General features: G+C 41.5%; 1 protein-coding gene across 14 annotated transcripts in view; it reads left to right on the top strand.

The window, feature by feature from the left end:
- The window catches only part of DCUN1D4 (defective in cullin neddylation 1 domain containing 4), a 133,504-nt gene that overhangs the window by 82,082 nt on the left and 32,228 nt on the right, over positions 1-19,194 (top strand). For 7 of the 14 annotated variants that reach the window (XM_029945896.1, XM_029945859.1, XM_029945889.1 and 4 more), the window contains one exon: positions 88-3,408. In XM_029945896.1, coding sequence (XP_029801756.1) covers positions 88-143 — 56 coding nt within the window. In that variant the 3' untranslated portion in view covers positions 144-3,408. Of the gene's footprint in view, positions 1-87; positions 3,409-18,469; positions 18,756-19,194 lie in introns of those variants that run through there. The other 7 variants (XR_003911483.1, XR_003911480.1, XR_003911482.1 and 4 more) reach the window with 2 other exon arrangements.

Below are 19,194 nucleotides of genomic sequence, written 5' to 3'. Positions count from 1 at the left end.
CCTCGCCGGGAAGAGCCTCATAGCCGTGTTGTTTTCTCTCTCTCTCTCTCTCTCTCTCTCTCTCTCTCTCTCTCTCTCTCTCTCTAGGGCCAGTTTTGTTGGACGAGTTTGTGGAGTGGTATAAAGACAAGCAGATGTCCTAGGACTTTATGCACAGCAGCGAGAGAGTCACTGTTACCACAGATATGTCACCCATTAGCCATAAATTGCTGTTTGTACCCACGCGCATGCTGCTTCTCTTGCACTGTCCCCCTCCTGCAGGGACGTTGTGGTGTCTGCTATTGAACGGGTCAGCCCTGCTTGCCGTGTAGCATTGTTCTCTTGGAAGGCTGCTTTGCGGTTCGTATTTACACTACAGATTGGTGAATTTGCCAACGTCCTCACTGTGATGATGTGTATATTGCTGTTTAAATTTTGTATATGTGTGTAAAAAGAAAAAGCTTCACCTAGAGATTATTTCTGCAGAACTGTATTGTAAAAATAATTTTTGTGGCATATTTCTAGTCCCTTTTTTCAAACGAACCGATTATACTTTATTTGGTCTCAAACGTAGCATTTCAGAAAACGAGAGAGAACAGCCGTTACCATAAGCAAATGTCGCCAGAATTAACCTTCTTGTTAAAGAGGCCGACTTTTGGAAGGAGGCGGGAATCCTAACTTTGCAGAGGCACATGCCAAACAGAATTTGGTTTACTTAAATATGCGCGCTTTTGAAACGTTGGAAGTTCTACTTACGTGAGCATACAGACACGCACCACGCCACAGGCATTTCCACCGCGCGAGGTGTGGGGTTTTATTCTCTGATGTTAAAGCCGGAGTCGTTTGAGTACAAGTACACACAAACACATTAAAACCACACCTTTTAAAAGTGAGCTTGGAACTCTCGCAAACCTCCTTTAGCGGCTCTGTGTGTCCTTTCGCGTTCTCCTAGTCGGTGTTGGGTCTGCCGAGCCTTCCCGTGCCGTTCAACATAACGCTGATTTTGCCTCCTCCGTGGAAACCTAATGGTTTGCTGGCAGTCTGTCACCGCAGAGCACTTTTAGTTGTGGTTTGGATTTTCCGTGAAGCTTTCATGGTGTCTAATTTTCTAGTTTTTTGGAAAAAGAACTCTACTGTAAGTGAGAGGTTTTGTTTTGTTTTGTTTTGTTTCTTTCATGCTAGGCTTTTCCTGGCAGAATGTCCATTGCAGGCAGTGGACACGAGACCACCAGCAGCGAGCTAACTTTATGACACAGTAGGACCTTTCCTGGAGGGGCCACTCGTCCTTCGTTACCTGGGTCATTTGTACAGAAAGGTGATAGCCATTATTTATGTGGATGAGGAAACCAGAGTCAACAGGACGGTATTTGGGGGTTTGTATTCTGTGTCTCCCCGCCCCCCCCTCGCCTTACCCTTCTTGAAGAAATGTATAGGTAACATGTTTCCCCTCAACTACCTGGTGCTATTGAATGACTAATTTAGTCCCTGAAGTTTTGTGAAAACGTAAAAGTCTAATGATACAAACCAAGTAAAAACCTAATGGTGCATTTGAACAAATGAACCCTATAGACGCGAGCAGGGTCCACAACTGAATAATGATCGGAAGGGTTTGGGTTATTTCAAAATCTGGCCAAAAAAATCTTTTGGCGTCAGCGTGAACCTTTAAATGGCATTCAGTGAGCACAGCACACAGACAGTGCTACTCGTGACCGCTATTTCACAGTTTCTTTGCAAACAGTGTTCAGATTTTCATATTACTTTTTTCCCTAACTGAACCACCAAAGACAGAAATTTTGTATGTATATACAGTGTGTGTGCATATACAAAATCATGCTATGGTAGAGTGAAATTACTTCCTTTTTCTACCAAATAGAAATGTTTGGTTTGCTGTGAAATAAACCAGAAGTGTGAAAAACTGTAGTGATTAAGCATACTTAATCATTCCTTGCTTAGGAATTGTAGACTCACGTCTACCTTACAAATTCATACCAGTTTGCACAAGTTAATACCTGAAGAGAAGAGAAGCTGTTGATGGCCAGCGCCGCTCGTGGGACCGATGTGTTGCAAGGGGGTGTGCGCCAGCAGGTGTCTGTTAACTCCGGCGGCGACTGGCCACAGCCAGGTTCGAACTGGTGAAGAACTTGATTCGTTTCCAAAAGTATCCCGTAAAGTTAAAAAAAAAAAAAAAAAACAACCAAAATCACACGTTAATGGCCACAGTTCTTAAATCTGATCAGTTACAGCTTTGTTTCAACATACGAATCACAGATGAAATTATTGTAAAAGTTATTGTTAGAAACTGGAGAATGTTTTAAACACTAAGCACAGTTCATCCTAAAATAAAAGAATTGTTGGGAGATGTTACATTTCATCCACGGGGAACATTTTGATGATGGGCGGAAAACCCGAGTCAAAACTGTTGGTGATGCCGAATGTGAAAGTAGATGTTCCAAGGTGATGATCATCTTGCATATTTAGAAAACTCCAAATAATTTTTAAACTCCTTTGAAAAATAAGCCTCTGTGACTGTGGAGTGCTTGCCCGTAGTTCTCGATTTTACGCAGTCAGCAGTGGTTTCTAGGGAGTGAGTGGGAAAGGGGCCAAATGAGTAATAAGATACTTCTCTCTTAACCATGTTCCTAAGTTACATAAAATTGAGCCATTGTCAGACACTTATTTCGTGGCTAATGTTAAATTAGGGTGCCTTTTTCTGGTTTTTCTTTCTTACCTGTCCACACCCTTTCTCTCTTTGCACTGTGTTTTGAACTACACATCGCAATACCCTGTTGTCATGGAATACGACTTTTCGTGTTTACTGGCAGGTCAGAAATTTCCTGACTCGATTTGCCAGGAACACCCACTGTAATGTTATATGCAGCTTTTTTGAAGCATGAACTCTGAATTAAGTTTTTACAAAATCTGACTAGACCAACCTCTAGATTTCTCATTTAACGACAGACGTCTGCTGCCTCTCAGTCTCCATTTTAACAGTGCTTTTGAAGTTTATATGGAGAGCTTTCCAAGTTAGTTTGTGCCCTTGGTTTTTATTCTTACAACTGCTAAAATACCTCTGTAAGCCTTATCTTTTATTCTTTCATATGTTATTGTATAATAAGTGTATGGAATTCATTGACCAACTAAATGTTGGGTGTCTGTAAATGAGACCAAAACATGGGTTGCTTTTTATCATAAAATTCTTTCCCTTGGGGGTTACTGTTAAATGGACAGCAGCCAACCTGTGACTGTGAACGCTTCGTGTCGTCAGTATTTGCATTACATTCATAAACGCGCGCAAGTCCTGTGACTCCAGCCTAACTAAAATACTGTTACGCCACCTAACTTGAGTACAGCAAACTGGTTTTAGGTTTTCATGGAATTGATGTAAAATGATATCCCATAAATAAAAAGTATTTGTGTTTGGTTTCAGAATGGATTTGTGAATTCTTTCTTCACTTCTTGGGCTTTGGCCTCAAAAACCACTTAACGTAATTCCAAAGTATTTTTATCTTTTACTTCCTCCCTCCACTTCCCCCCAATTCTTTATATTGAAGAATTTGAAAGCTCCAGAAAAACAAATGCAGGAATACAATGAATACCGATCCATATACCTGTCACCTGGATTCTCAGCTTAACATTTTGCCACCTTTTCTGTACCACTCAGCGTGTGTGTGTGTGTGTGTGTGTACACGTGCATGCACACGTGTGTATGCGGGCACTTTTCTCTGTGGCTAGATACACTTTTTTCTGAACTGAGAGTAAATTAACATTATGAAGCTTCAAACCTCATATTTTGAAACAGGGACACTTTTATAACCACAGTACAATGATCACACTCAAGAAATTTAACATTGATACAAGAGTATTACCCAATAGCATAGATTAAACTCTCTATTTGTACCAATATTGGCCTCAATAGCAATTTTATTTTCATAATGGGGGGAAACCATTGCCTCTTAGCTCTCATTCCTCTTTAGTCTCTTTTAATCTAGAATGGTTCCAGATACAGTATAAACGCTTCTAGGCCAAACATGACTTAAGAAGATACACAAGCCTATGTTGTATATTTCTAAAACGCCGCGTTAACAACTGTGTACTGTGTGCCAGAGCCAGGCAGAAATGACCATGTCTACCACCTCCTGCACCACCATCCACTTAGTCTGTGGTGTGTGTCGGGCCTGGTGACTGCTCTCTGGAAGTGTCTCACGCTAGAATGTGAGCCGCCTGATGGCAGGGCCTTTGGCACAGAGCAGGCGCCCAGAAAACGTATGTGGAAGGAAGCAAGTCACAGTGTTTGCACTTGGCAAAGAATTGCCAGGACCTGAGAAACTTCACGTAAAGATTTAGAGAACCCTCAGGGCCTGATCCAGACTTTAAGACTCCCAGAAGCTGGAAAGCAAGACCGGAGGTCGAAGACAAGATTCCTAAAACACAGAATCCAGATGCACTCTCTTTAAACTGGTGCCGTAGATGGTCTTTCGACTATGATTTGGACCAAAAGCTGAGGATCAAATCAAGAAAATACTCTTGCAGACACCTACAAAGATGGCGGGTGGGATGAAGGGGAAAACTTAATTCTATATGGATGGCAAGGCGTGGGGGGCGGTCCGTGTTAGGACAGGGACCTGGGCCGCAGCAGACAGAACCACGAGACACTTTATCTGGTGCTACAAAATAGGAATGTGAGATGTGTTTCTCTGGGCAATACCAGCCTACATAAAAATTCACAGGACTTGAGGGGCGCCTGGGTGACTCAGTCGGTAAAGTGTCTCTCAATTTCGGCTCAGGTCATGATCTCATGATTTGTGAGATCAAGCCCCGCGTCGGGCTCTGCACTGGCAGCATGGAGTCTATTTGGGATTCTCTCTCTCTGTCTCTGCTTCTCCTCCACTCTGTCTCTCTCAAAAATAAATATTTTTTAAAAATTCACAAGAATTGAAATAAAGTTCTCCAGCAATGTAACAAACAGGAAGAAGACGAGAGAAAAGCTTTCATGATTCCTTTTAGAAAAGAAGTGCCAGTGGAACTTAGTTTCAGCTAGAAAGGAGACAAACCTATTACGTAAGGAAAGAACCCATCAAGCTTTCTGGCCCTGTCTACTTATCTAAGCATGTGGGGCAGATGATAATCCAAAATAGAGCACTTTCACCACTTTTGGCCCATTCAGCAAAAAATAGTTTGGGTTTTCCCCTCTGAATTTGTTCCTAACATTTATCTTCAATTGCTGTAACAGAAAATAAAATCATCCCATGTGTACAAGTACTTGCTTAGAAATTATGGTACATAAGTAGGCTATGCTGAGAATAATAATTGGAAACTGAAAATACATTGTCTATAGTAATTAAATGGAAATGTCTTAAAACATCATTTAAAACGTAAATCTCTTCTGGAGAAATGTATTCAGTCCTTTGAAAAAAAAGTCCTTTGCAATCAGTCCCTGAAGCACACGGGCTGTGAAGAACCAGGGCAATAAAAAAGCTTGAGGAGGGTTTGTTTTTTTCCAGAGACATCTCAGAATTGCCTAAATTTGAATATCTGAAATTCAAGCTGGTGTTTTCTAGAAATCTTGGGATAAATGTGATGATAACGGAGAGCTGCAGCTGTGCTCCTTGCCAGTGAACTACTTCACCAAAAAGTTTTGGCCAACTTTCAATAGTATAATAAGAGCCACTGCATTTCATGTCTACTTGCTTATTACTTGTTTTGGCTTCAATGCCTGTGGGGGGCTCCTACCTCCTCCATCTTGAGAATGGGACTTGGACAAAGGTTATGACTCCGTCACACATAATCCCAATAGGATAATATGTGCCTTTTAGTAACCTATTCTGCATGTCTCAGTGTGCTCATAAATGCTCACATTCTTATTCCTCCTTTATTGCTCTCATCAAGGTTGATTTCCAGATTCTCAGTATAATCATTGTATCAACAAACTTTATATGTTAGGCAGAGCTCCTATGTGAAGTTGGGAACACAGGCATTAACATTTGTAAGTGTACAGAGTGGGGACAGGAATAAATAGAAAATCAACAGACTGAAGAATTTGGAAGGACCTCTGGGTGCTGGGGGTGGGGGGCGGGTCTCATGCCCATTGGGTGTAAGAGGCATCAGCCACTTATAAATAAATGGTAGACCAGAAAGACACCCAACTCAGTTGGAACCTAGAGTGCCTCTGAAGAGTAGGGCATTATAGGGACAGACGGGGACTCGGCAAAGGGTGACTTTCGGGGTGTCTAGTAGTGTATGCAAAGATAGCAATAGGGGCAGCGTTAGATTGGACTTTTTTGGACAGGAGTTTGTGGTTGTCACCAAGCTGTGATGGATTCAAAGGATGTAGACAGGAAGGCCAGTTGGTGGTTTACTGACATCATTTAGCTCCTTTCCGAAGAGAAGGCGGCCAGCCAGGCAATGTGCTTTACACTCATATCCTGAGACGCCTTTCAACAGTCATGGGAAGTATACGAAAGAAATGGAGGTTCAGATCGTTTGCATAACTTGTGCTAAGTCACATGGCTGGAAGGTGGAGAGAGTGAGCATTCAGCTTGGATATGTCCACCTCCAACAGTTTGCTGAGCAGGCCACATGGTGTTGAGAAAAGTTTGCCCCGAGGAGAGTTGAGGCAAGGAGCCCTGTATGTGCTGCTTAGGTCTCTGATGGGCTTCCTCCCATGACCCTCTCCCATGAATTTTATTGTGTTCTGTGAAAACACGCCAGTCAGGGACTGTCCAGTTTTTCAGAAGTGGGAATGTTTATGGATTGGTTGTGCTTCAGCCATGGAATTGAGGTCACTGGAGTAAGGATATCGCTGATTGGCCAACTCAGAAGTGTGGGGCTGGCTTTCAAAGGTGCGGTCTGATGTGTGTGAGTTTTCCGACACCTCCAAGCATTTCACTCCATTCTGACACTACCACCTGGTTAGATCCCACAGCTTAAGGGTTTAGTCCACAAGACCACGCCACACACCCCCCCCCCAACTTTAGACACCCATAGCAAGAGCAAGAGCATTTGTCACCTGTGCTTCTCACCAACTGCCTATACATTGGAGGTTCCCACATCCCTTCCTTGGGTTCAATTAACTAACTAGAGTGGCTCAGAGAACTCAGACATTTACTTAAATTTACTAGTTTATTATAAAAGGATGTAACTCAGGGGCACCTGGATGGAGCGGTACATATGTGGGAAGGGGCATGGAGCTTTCCTGCTCCCCAAGTGCGCCACTTTCCCCAAAATGCCATGTGTCCCCTAACCAAGAGGCTCTCTGGACCCTATCTTTAGAGTTTTTATGGAGGCCTCATTATATAGGCACAATTGATTAATCATCCATCTTTGGCAATTAAACTCAGTCTCCAGCCCCTTGGGCATAGGGAGTGGGACCGAAGGTTCCAACACTCTAATCTTGTGGTTAGTTTCCCTGGAAGCCAGCCCCATCCTTAGGTTACCTAGGGGCTTTCTCAAAGTCACCTGATTAACATTGCAAAAGGTATCCTAATCCTCTCATCCTTAGGGAATTTCCAAGGGGGTTAGGAACTATGCCAGGATCTGGGACCAAAACCAAATATACATTTCTTGTTATCAATCACAATGTCACACATGAGTACTAATGATAGAAAGCTGTCATTGATTAGCAGGGACAAGTTTAAAACCAGTTCTAGTAGTTACTTACATGTTACTATGGCCAATGAACCTGCTGCTTTTCCCTCCTTTCTTGAAGTGGAGTACAGGAACTTTTTGTTCTCAAGATAAAGGGGAGAAAGGAGATGGTGATGGAATGAGGAACTAGAGGAAGAAGGAGATAAGACCCTACAGCAAGTGGAGTCTTAGGGCAAGGGACTAGTTTTCCCCTTAGACAAGAAGAGAAATGTGTAAATGAGTAGGAGGTAGTTAAGTGGTCTCCCCGTATGAAACCCAATCTCAATGACTGACTCAAAGATTTCTACTGAGAGAAGAGAGAGCTAGAAGGTTCAAGGAGAGAGATGGAAGTATGGAAGAGTCCTTAAGGAGAATGAGAAATGATGATTAAGGAATAAGTCTCATTGCACCAAGAGAGATCAAAATAAAGGAAACCCAGTGATGCCATGTCCACCAGTTTGAACTAATCATGTATTCTCGAATGCTTGCATATACTTTGCATAGTTCTCTAGGTGAAGGGGTGGCGAAACAAAGTGGAAGTCTCAAAATCTTCCTACTGGTCTTCAAATCCATACTAGCCCGGTGGTCAATCCCTGAAAATTGTTAACACACTTGGGCAGAAAGACCTCAGGTGTAAGAAGGTAGTAGAGAAAGATTAAGGCAAGCATGAGAAATGTCCTAAGTTACTGGAGTGGTGCCGTCCAGCCAGTGGCTTTCTGTGCCTTTCAAGCTGCAGGCACAATAGATGATGACAATTGTGTGATTGTTTTGTGATACTGACATGGGTCATCTGGTAGATTAAAAGCAAACGTGGGATGAGGGGGCATGCTGTGCTTCAGAGTTACAATATGAGGAACACCAGACTACCCCTTACTCATTTGGCACAACCATCAGAGGGGGCCAGAGTTTTCCAAGAATACAGTAAGCCCTACAGAGAGTGAGATGCTGAGGTAGAAAGACACTTTATGACTACTTAGGTAAAGAGGACTTACCCAGTGGTGTTCTAGTTTCTTCCTGTGGGCCATCTCCAGGGCTGGTGTCCCACCTGACAAACAGGAGATCTTGAAGGCTCTTCTGAAGGATGGAAGTGTAGAAGACCAAGAGTCTAGGTAAGAGACAACAACTCCTATGGGGAGCAATCTAGAAACGGAACTGATGGTATAAGGGGAGGAAGCTGAAGAATGGATCTAGGTGGGCCTTGCCCCCAGGACTGTGACATTGTTGGCATGGTAACACATTTAATAGAGAAAGAAGAATCGGAGGTTGACTTGCCCCATTATTATCCAGCCCTGTAGGCCCCAAACCCAAGCTTTGAAGACTAACTATAATAATTCCATGGACCAAAGAGTCCTAATATCAGGTCCCTCAGAAGGCTATACTTCAATGTGATAGTCAAGTGGAGGGGTTGGAAAACATACTCTGAAGGTTCCCTCAATATGACAAATCAAATGATAGCTGGGTAACTCCCATCACGTTCCAAATGTGTCTCCTGTTTGGTGAGAGAGCTGAAAGGACACCTCATATAAGAGTTGGAGAGTCCTGGGAAGCCTGGCCATTGGTGGTTGTGATTGTATAAGATCAGCCAGAATGTTCTGTGGACATATTAGGAAATGAGAGGAGAGGGGATAGTATTTTCACCCCCATGGAAAGATCCATCTCATGGTGATAAATAGGGTCCACTCAAATGTCTCACTTTGCCCCAACTATCCCATTAGCTTAACACTTGTCATTAGCCATATGCCAGGCAAAGTGGAAGAAATAACAACACTCATCAGAAACAAAAAAAGTAGGGTGCCCAGGTGGTTTAGTCAGCTGCGCACCCAACTTCAGCTCGGGTCATGCTACCATGGTCTCACAGTTTGTGAGTTCAAGCCCCATATTGGGCTTGCTGCTGTCAGTGCAGAGCCTGCTTCAGATCCTCTGTCCCTGGCTCGCTCTTTCCATCTTCCATTCACACACACACTACATCTCAAGAATAAATAAATATATAAAAAAAAGTGATGGCTGGAGTAGAGGAGGATATATATATATGTGTGTGTGTGTATATATATATATATATCACACTAGATAACCTTTTCCACTTTCATGAGTTGCTTGGGCTGAACTTGGGGTTTGTCTGAGGCAGTGGGGCAAGAACAGAGACTGCTGTAATGGCCTTGAGAAAAAACCATCAGGTGTAACGATTCATGTAAAAGTTAGCTGTAAAATCTTTTATAATGGAAGGACCAAAGGTCCTGGGAAATAAGACCAATTCTTATTCTAAATTGGTGACATTCTTGGGAAGTATGTAGATGGCATATGAAGTTTGCTTCCTACAGTGGCTGTCTTGGGCAACTTCCTCATAAGGGTAGCTTAAAAAGTAAGGTGAAATATTTTTAGAATCCATTTGAAGGAATTGAAAGGCTACTAAGGAAGTGAACATTTGTTGGGCAAAGATCTAGAAGAAGGAAGAAGCCAAGAGAGATGAGCTAGTATTTGAGGTCACTTTTTCCCTTCAGAAAATAGCCCATTCTGAAAGTGAAAGCAGAAGCTGATGGCTTACTGATATGACGCACGGAGTCTTTTGAAGGACTCACCACTGATATGAAGTGATAAAATTTGAGTTTAGAGTCTGCAGAGGAGGATGGGCTTTGGTAAACCCCTGGACTTAAGATTCAGACTCTGAGAAGCTAGAGAGGTTTATAAGTAAGGGTGAGCTAGAAATAGTACTCAAAGTACTCAACAGTACTCAACGGACTAGAGCTCAGTTTTTAATCAACTCAATTCCTTATATATATTGGTTTCATATATGAAATAAAATCCTATTCACTTACAAAAAGCAGAATTCAAATTTAAAATGATGAGGTAATTTTCAGTAAAGCTAATAGATGAAGAAAATAACATAAAATTTAATGATGCTGTCATAAATGTTTTCAGGCTATACTAGATGTGATTATCCTTGGTTCTGCTGAGACTTACTAAGCCTGATCTTGCTGCCCTTTGTAAACCTGTGAGTTCACACCTGTGGTTATGGCTATGACTGACTAGATCAGGAATACATACCATTCCCAACAAGCACCGATCCATTGGCTCAGCCTCTCATATTCTCTTCTTTAGGAATTTGAACTAAAATATAATGAATCAGTCAGGAGGAAATAGGTGGGTATGAGATCTACAATGTCATGAAGATTTGAGGTAGATTGTCGTTTTACATGGTTTATATGTCAATAAGTCGGAAGTAAAAGGTGATTAACACAGAACAGCAGTAAGAAGTAACTCTGAGATGTGTCGTTCCCTAAGAGACAGATGGAGGAGCTTTTGTCCCCAAAGTTCTAAGACCAGAACCCATTTTCCCAGCTGTCTTTGCTCCACTTTTTGATGTCTACATTTAGGTACCTTTAAGACTCTTGAAACTTTGAAATAATCTTTCTTTTATTAAAGAAATATCATACAGGGGGCACTTGGGTGGCTCAGTGGGTTAAGCATCCAACTTCAGCTCAGGTCATGATCTCGTGGTAGTCTGTGAGTTCAAGGCCCATGTTGGGCCCTGTGCTGACAGCTCAGAGCCTGGCGCCTGCTTCAGATCCTGTGTCTCCCTCTCTGTCTGCCCCTCCCCTACTCATGCTTTGTTTCTCTCTGTCTCAATAATAAATTAAAACATAAAAAAAATTTTTTTAAGAAGAAATCTAGACAGAAGCACAGAGAAACTAAAAAAAAAAGTGGGAAATACAGAGAGAGACAAGTTAGCAATTTATGGCACAGTGAATAGGTCTAAAATACAAATAATTTTAGTCCTAGAGAAAGAGGACGGAAAAAGTGGCAGAAGCAATATTTTAAAATAGTGTTCAAGAATTTTCCTAAACTAATGAAAGACAAGGAGCCCCAATTCAAGAATGCTGCAAATACCTAAAGAAGACAAATAAAAACAACATGCAAGTAAAACTTCTGAAAAAACAATGACAGAAAATCTTAAAAAGCAGCCACATGTACAAGTAGAAATATAAAGTGCTGTAAATAAATTAAAAACCAATAATAACCTGAAGGCACTGGAGAGTGAGCAAAAACAGGCAGAATCTGAAGGTAAGTTGACACTTGGATTAAGAGAACGGCACCGAAAAAGTTTTCATTTTTTTTATAGCTTTTAATTTAGTTTAGCTCTTTAGCTTTAGGTATGCTGCAGTCTGCACCACATGGGGTGAGTAAAACTTTCATAGAAACCCTGCAGTCTTTCAAATAACCAGAAGACAGATTTCAGGACAACCACAGCCTCTAGAAAGTGAGGAGGAATCCCAGCAACAGAGCCAGAAGGGAGAAAGCCCAAGTTCTGAGTATTAACTCTGACTAAATATTCAGCTCATCCCTAAACCTGGCATATGGAGGACAGTTTGCAAGTAGCACAGCTGAAGCTAAAACTACTGAAATGAATTTTGAGGTGCCACATAATAGACAGAGTTTGCTATTTGAATCTAAGCAATTTAACCAACACTCTTTGGAGGAATTTAACAGACCCCAGAATTTCCACAACAAAACAGTTAGAATATTCCAGGATACAACCCCAACATACTTACCATAGTGAAGACCCCAGAAAATATAACCAAATCTCAAAACTATCAGCAGAGACTGGTCCTCAGGTGATCCAGACATTAGGCTTTGTAGATAAGAATTTTAAAGTGGACATTATAACGGTCTCAAATTACATAAGGGAAAACAGTTTTTATAAGGAAAAAGATTGGAGATCTCAAGAGAGAAATAAGAACTGTAAAATACAAGTGAGAATTCTAGGAGTAAAAAAAAAACACAATACCTGAGTATTAAACATTCATGGAGAAAGATTCCATATAAATGAAGATGGATTAATGGATATTAGTCCCATATGAAGAAGGGGGGGTGGGAATCTAAAAAATGAATGGAAGCTCATGCATCAATGGGACAACAGCAAAGATCTAACCAAAGACTAGAATTTCCCAAAATTTATTGCAACACATACATTTACAGATTTAAGAAGTTCAGGAGACCCAAAGCAAGATAAATATGAATAAAACCATGTGTAGTCAAACTGCTGAAATGAGAAAATCACAAAAGTAGCAGGGTTAGAAACAAACACTGTGTCTAGAAGAACAGCCCTTTAGGCAACCATCCCTCCTTATCAAACACAATGAACTTGAGAGGACCTTGGACCAATACCTTGTGGGCTATAAATTTATAATAAAGTTGTTAACCCAGAATTTCTATACCCAGGCAAAAATAAAGGCAAAGATCGTTTCAGATAACTGAAAAGCAAGAGAATGTGTTCTCAGCAGTTTTGCAGTCTGAGAAATATTAAAGGAAATTGTTCAGGCTAAATTGGAATCCTATCAGATATAAGTGGTGAAGAGCCAGGAAAAGTTAATAAAAGGGAAGCAATGGAGTAATCTAATTAATGAAAATAAGAAATAAGCAAATATGGTATATATAATATAAATGGTAAAATGGTACATGTAAACCCACATATATCAGTAATTTAGATTCATTGTAAATGCATGAATGACACCATTTAAAAGGCCAAGATCTTTAGAACAACACCATCCCACTAACTATATGCTGCCTACAAGAGGCAGATCTTAAATACCAAAATATTTAAATAATAGGGTAGATAAAGATAGGTCAAACGTTAATAAGGAGAAGGCTGGCAAAGCAATTCTAACATCAGACAAAGTGGATTTCAAGGCAATCCATGGTACTGAAGATAAAGTGGGATTTCTCATAACTATAAAGTGTTCATTCCATCAAGAAATTATAACAATTCTAAACCTATGAACCTAATAAGATGGCTTCAAAATGTAAGAAGCCAAAAGTGGCAGAACCAAAGTGAGTAATTGACAAATCTATACAGTTGGAGATTTTATCATCTCTTTCACTAACTGACAGAACAAAGCTGACAAATAGACATTAAAGATATTCAACATGTGAACAACCCAATTATCAAACTTGACCTAACTGACTTCTATAGCACACTGCTTTCAACAACTTTGAAACAGGCAATTTTTAAAAGTGTACACAAAACAATAAGTGAGTCCTAATAGATTTCCAATGGAGTACCAATACAGCAAAACTAAATATGAGCATAATTAGTTCCAGAAACATGCTTGTGATCCAAAGCACTTGTATATCAAAGTGCCTCATAAGAAATAATGGAAGCTCAGATGATTCATTCAACAACCCGAAAATAGTCATAAAAATTATTACAATACTGTAACATAATACAAAATAATCAAGAAAATACAAAATATAAAGAAAATAAATTAACCTACACTTACCTTTGAAACCCTTCATGGCTGGTGTGAAGGGGACAAGAGAGAGGAGGGTTATTATATATGATGAGTTTCACTATCACTAACAGAATCTCTGCTATCTATCGGCTCACTGGAATTTTCTTCTGCATGGGAGCCATTTTATACACTTGCACGGATGTTGACTACAGTGAAGTATTAATAAACTCTTGTTATACACTGTATCTAATGTAACTGGCAATAAGGTGGCAGAGGAAAGGGTCTATATCTTCAGGCAGCCTGACCTAGAAGGAAGCAAAGCATTCCTAAGCCTACTCTTGTAAGGCAAAGCAGAGGATTATCCATAGGTGCTTTGAACGGACAAAAATACACCAGTGCTGGTTGTGGTCACCTTCCAATATTCTGAAAAATCACTGATTTCTGCCAAACACTGTGGCCTGAGATTGAGCATCTGAATGTGGGAGATGATCACACACCATCCCACAGAGAGGGAGAGAGGAGTCACCAGCTCAACTGGATCATGTGACACTTGGCATCACATACTCTTTGTACTGCACGATGTTGCTCTTTTATCAAGTTAAAATTTATTAGAAATGTTTGCTTATCTTGCAGAACACGCTAAGAACAAGTTGCGATCCAAAGTTTTACTGTAATGGTCTCAGAATTCAGGATAGCAATTACCCTTGGGAAAGAGGATAAATGGCTGGAAGAAGACAGGAAATGGGCATCTGGAATGCTGATTATGTGCTGATTATGTGCTGATTATGTTTCTCAATCTGGGTGCTGGCCACATGGCCATTACTGTGTGCAAATGTACTGCAGTCTACTTCCGTGCACTTTCCTAAAGTTCTGCTTAAGGAGTTAAGAACAACAGCCTTTTTATAAAGCAAAATAAAGCAAAACTTCAAGCCTACATGTCCCTACTGTAAGAGTTGCCATGGGAGGGCAACTGAGCGGCCACTTTGCTGTGGAGAGCTGCGAGCACTGACAACCCCCACCTGCAAACCTGGAACGACCCGAGCCATTTGAAAAGCACCAGCAGCCATTTTATTGCAGGCCAGATAACAGATCCAGGACTGACGACCCCCACTCTCCAATCTGGACTGGCTCAAACTGGAATGCCTCACCATGGAACTTCAGCATCCCCCTCCCCACCGAAGTGAACAGCCAATTGAATCCTGCCACCGTCCAAAGATGCCCTTACTTGGCTATCTGCCCACCTGAGCTCAAAGCCAGAACTTTTGCACCCATAAAACACCTTGCTCTCCCATACCAGGCGCAACTTCCCTGACTCCCCGCTCCAGAGTCACGGAACCTCGCCCGGGAATTGCAGACTCCAATAAAGGCCTTCTTGGCTCCATAACTTGGTCTCTGTCTTTCCTCTTGCCTCTGCCTCCATCTATCAAACCTTACACCTACCAATGAGTTCTTCTGAACATTTAAGGAACAGATAACACTAACACTTTGAGTCTTGTTTAATAATACCAGTATAGCATAGGAACTTTACAAGAAAAGTCTTGTAGGTTGATTCCTTCTGTGACGTAGGTGCAAAAATCCTAAATGATCGAATTGAATTGAGCAAAAAACTATGAAGATCATCAAATTGGGTTTATTCCTGGAATGAAAAGTTATTTTCACTTTTGAAAATCAATCAATGCAATCTACCATATATGTAAAATAAGAAAAAGTCATATCATAAATATAATCATAATAAAGATTTCATATGACTAAGCATCTGAGATTCATTAATTGTGCATCTGATGATTCGTACAGTGAATCACCCGACTAGTGCACATTAGAATCCCAGAGAGACATTTCCATCCTCACCCTAAAATGGCTAACGTGAAAAATCAAATGACTGACAATAGCCAGTTGGGGTGAGGGCATGGAGCAACTGAAACTCACGCCTGGCTAACACAGTGCACTTTGGTACAAATACTGTGGAAGTCGGTGGTGTTATCTACTAAAGTTGAACATACACATACTGGCAATAGACATTTCCCCACTAGGTATACACTCATCAGAGACAAGCTTGCATAAGGGCACCAAATGACACAGAAATCAATGTTCAGGGCATACTACCTGCAACAGCATACATGATTTTATAATTCTGATGTAAAAAAGAAAGAAATGAGTTCTTCTACTTATATACGTTTCAAAAACAGAAAAGCTAATTTAGAGTGTTATGAGCCAGGACAGTGGTTACCTCTGAGTGAGAGGGAAGGAGTGATCATTTGCAGAGAGAATTGGTGGGAGGTGAAGTTTTAAGGTTCTCGTCGTGACTTGTTTTAGGATGATGATTATACAGATTTCTACACAGTGTGATAACTTATGGAGCGGTACACTTAATATTAGTGCCTTTTAAAAAATATATGTATTCTACTTCAACAAAAGAACTTATATTAACATGATAACATAGGAAAACCATCCATTTTGCGGAAATTCTAAAATCTTTGAATACATACAAATAGTGTTTCGGCTCTTGTTCTGAAAGAGCAATAATTTATTCTATGAGTGTATAAACCCTAACATAGCTATAGATTGGTCTGTAAAGCATCCATATAAATTCCTTGGCTGCCAGTGACCTCAAGGACCAGAGGATTTAGGAAAATCCTTTATGGGGCAGGGCTTTAGGACGAGGCTCAGTTAACAAATACCCATTGGGAACTCTCATGCTTCTCCTCTGCTGGCCGGGAGAGGATGCTTTGTGGATCGCAAGTATTGACGTGTGAAAAGTTTGCCACCAAAGTAATCGTAGGTAACATCTGCAGAGGCTTTCTATGACCCAGGCTCTGTCCTAAGAATTTTGTAGGCAGTTAGTCACCAGTCCTCAGTACAGCCTCATTGTTCTCATTACACAGATGAAAAGATCAGAGGCACAGACTGGTTTAACAGTTTCTCCAAGGTCCCAGAGAAGTGAAGAGACAAGATTCGAACCAAGCAATCTGGCCACAGAGCCTGTACTCTTAACTTCTAACTGCACACCTCCTCCAGACTAATTAACGGCTCCCCAAACTGCCATATATACTCAGTAACAACACAGAAGGAATACAACTTTTTACTCACTGGAAGAATGTTCTTCCCACCCAAAGAAAATATATATATATATTTTCCTCCGCTGGCTGCGGTTAGAAACTCATCTATGTGAAAAGCCCTTGCTTTGGCAGCTTTGCAATAAAAAACTCTTCCTTCTGCCTAGGAAAGCAGGAGGCTTGGAATTAGGGGAGGCTGCTGACCAACAAGAAGCTTCTGACCTCGGGAAAACTTGGCTGTGACTATGAGTAACACGATCTATTTTTGGAAGCAGCAGGAATCCTCTCTTTGCAAAACTCTGTTCTGCTCACGACCGTGTCTGTTTCAAACACCCTAATTCCCTAGGAAGAAGGGAGATTATAGACTGCCTATCATTTGGTAGCATTAGACTTTTCTCGGTGAGATTCCATTCAGGATATTTTTTGTTAGCGCCTCTTGGTTTTTATTTATCTTTTTATGTGAAGACACATGAGATTATAGGAATTCGTTTTTGTGTTTTTCCAAAGAGCAACTGGGCCAATGTGGGACCCAGCAATCCAAATTTTGACACCCTCTCCTTTCCTTTAAGCTCTTAAGAGTGTTCGACATTTCTGAAGTTTCAAATTTCTGCTTGATCTGACTTCATCTTAGAGTATGTGAAAGCTAGTTACTTCTTCAAATTAAGTTCTAAGCAAGTAAATGGAAAGTGTCCAAGGAATTCACTAATAGCTAAAATATTACGTATCGTATCATTATGACTCATGTCTTCCTGTCAACGTGTTTCTGGAAACGCTTGACTAAAGAAAGTGATTTGAGACAAGTAGCACCCGAACACGGCTTAGATGGTTCAGGGGTGCCGGGCTGTCTGGGAACTCTGATTCCAACCCAGGTAACTACTGGGTGTTAACAGATGGCAAAGCGTTTCTTTGCTGGAACAAAACTCGACTGAAGCCAACATGAATTGTCGTAAGCACTGCAGTGTTTCCCCTTGTCCGGACAGCGATCTGAGTGTGCGGAGCCTGCTGCAAATGCCTCCTCTCATCTCGTGCAACTTAATTATATGAATACAAATTTTAAGGATGCTCTTAGATGCCGATTTGGTGCCACTGAAACTCATTTTTTAATGTTAGTCATTGACGAGGGAAAGGGGAGGTATAGAAATGCCAAGTTTACAATGGCCAGCACTTCCTGGACTTCCAGTTTCTGTTTCTTGGAGAGGATCTGGTTCCAAATCTCTCAGTGAGACAGATTTGGGTTCTGTTGTTTTGCTATTTGATTCCCACACTGTGGCACCAACCAACCACAGAGGACTGGAGTGCTTTGCTTATTTTTCTGACTTTGTGATTAATAAGATTTTGTGTCCTTCCGTAACATTAAAACTTTTTTTATCAAGGTAATATATGAACATGGTTGTGGACTGTATAATTCAGGAAGGATTCTGATGAAAACCAGGTCGCCTGTACCACTCATTTTCAGCTCAGTTCACTCCTTGTTATGTTTTTGACATCCAAGCTATTTCTCTTGTTGCTCAATGGTTTGTTCTCTGATTTGTCTGTTTACTGCTGAATCATTTCATTCAGTTGGTTTATCATGATCTTTCTCTTCAGTGTTTTAGGTCTTAATCAACTCAGTGATGTTCTGCCAAAAAGTCTGCAAATTCACAGCTTTTCTTGAACCTATCAGAGAGCTGAGGTTGTAGGTCGACCAAGGAAGTTGAAATCTAAGGGAAGACAGACACCTCCAAGGAGGACGGGGCCGTAAGCACCTGCTTGGCGAGAACAGACGCTACTGGATGGATGGAAGCTGGCAACAAGGATCTCACTAAGATTCTTAACAAGTTGCTAAAGGCTGAGTGTGAGTAATGTAAGAATATAGAACCCATTGGAGCAACGATATTTGTTTCCATTTGCACGTTCTTCACTAGACTCCCTTGTGCTCACCGGACAGGCTGGGGACAGGCTGGTGAGGACCGTGTGTGCCAATACCCACCCAACACTGAGTTTAGGGAAGCACCTCTTACAGAGCGAGCCTGCTCTTTGGGGGAAGAGGTTACCTCGCCCCTCAGGCTGCTCCCCCTACAAACACAACCCCGAGGAGTGGCCAGGAGAAGGGGGGAGAGCCTTGCTCGCACTCACACCCGGTAAGAACTTGCAGGCACCCACATGGCGGATCGCCTCTGCCATCAAGGTCAAGGGCCAGTGTCTGAGGACCCGGCCCAGGGAGTTCTTCCGCTGAATGGGGAAGATCCTTCCTCTGCCCATCACGCCTCCGCCACGGGCTTGCTGTTCAGGACAGAAGGGAAGTGAAACCTTGGAACCTGCCCATTCTGTTC

Source organism: Suricata suricatta, chromosome 1 (genome assembly GCF_006229205.1).
Source record: "Suricata suricatta isolate VVHF042 chromosome 1, meerkat_22Aug2017_6uvM2_HiC, whole genome shotgun sequence".
NCBI classification, from domain to species: Eukaryota; Metazoa; Chordata; class Mammalia; order Carnivora; family Herpestidae; genus Suricata; species Suricata suricatta.
This window is presented reverse-complemented; position numbering and strand designations above follow the sequence as displayed.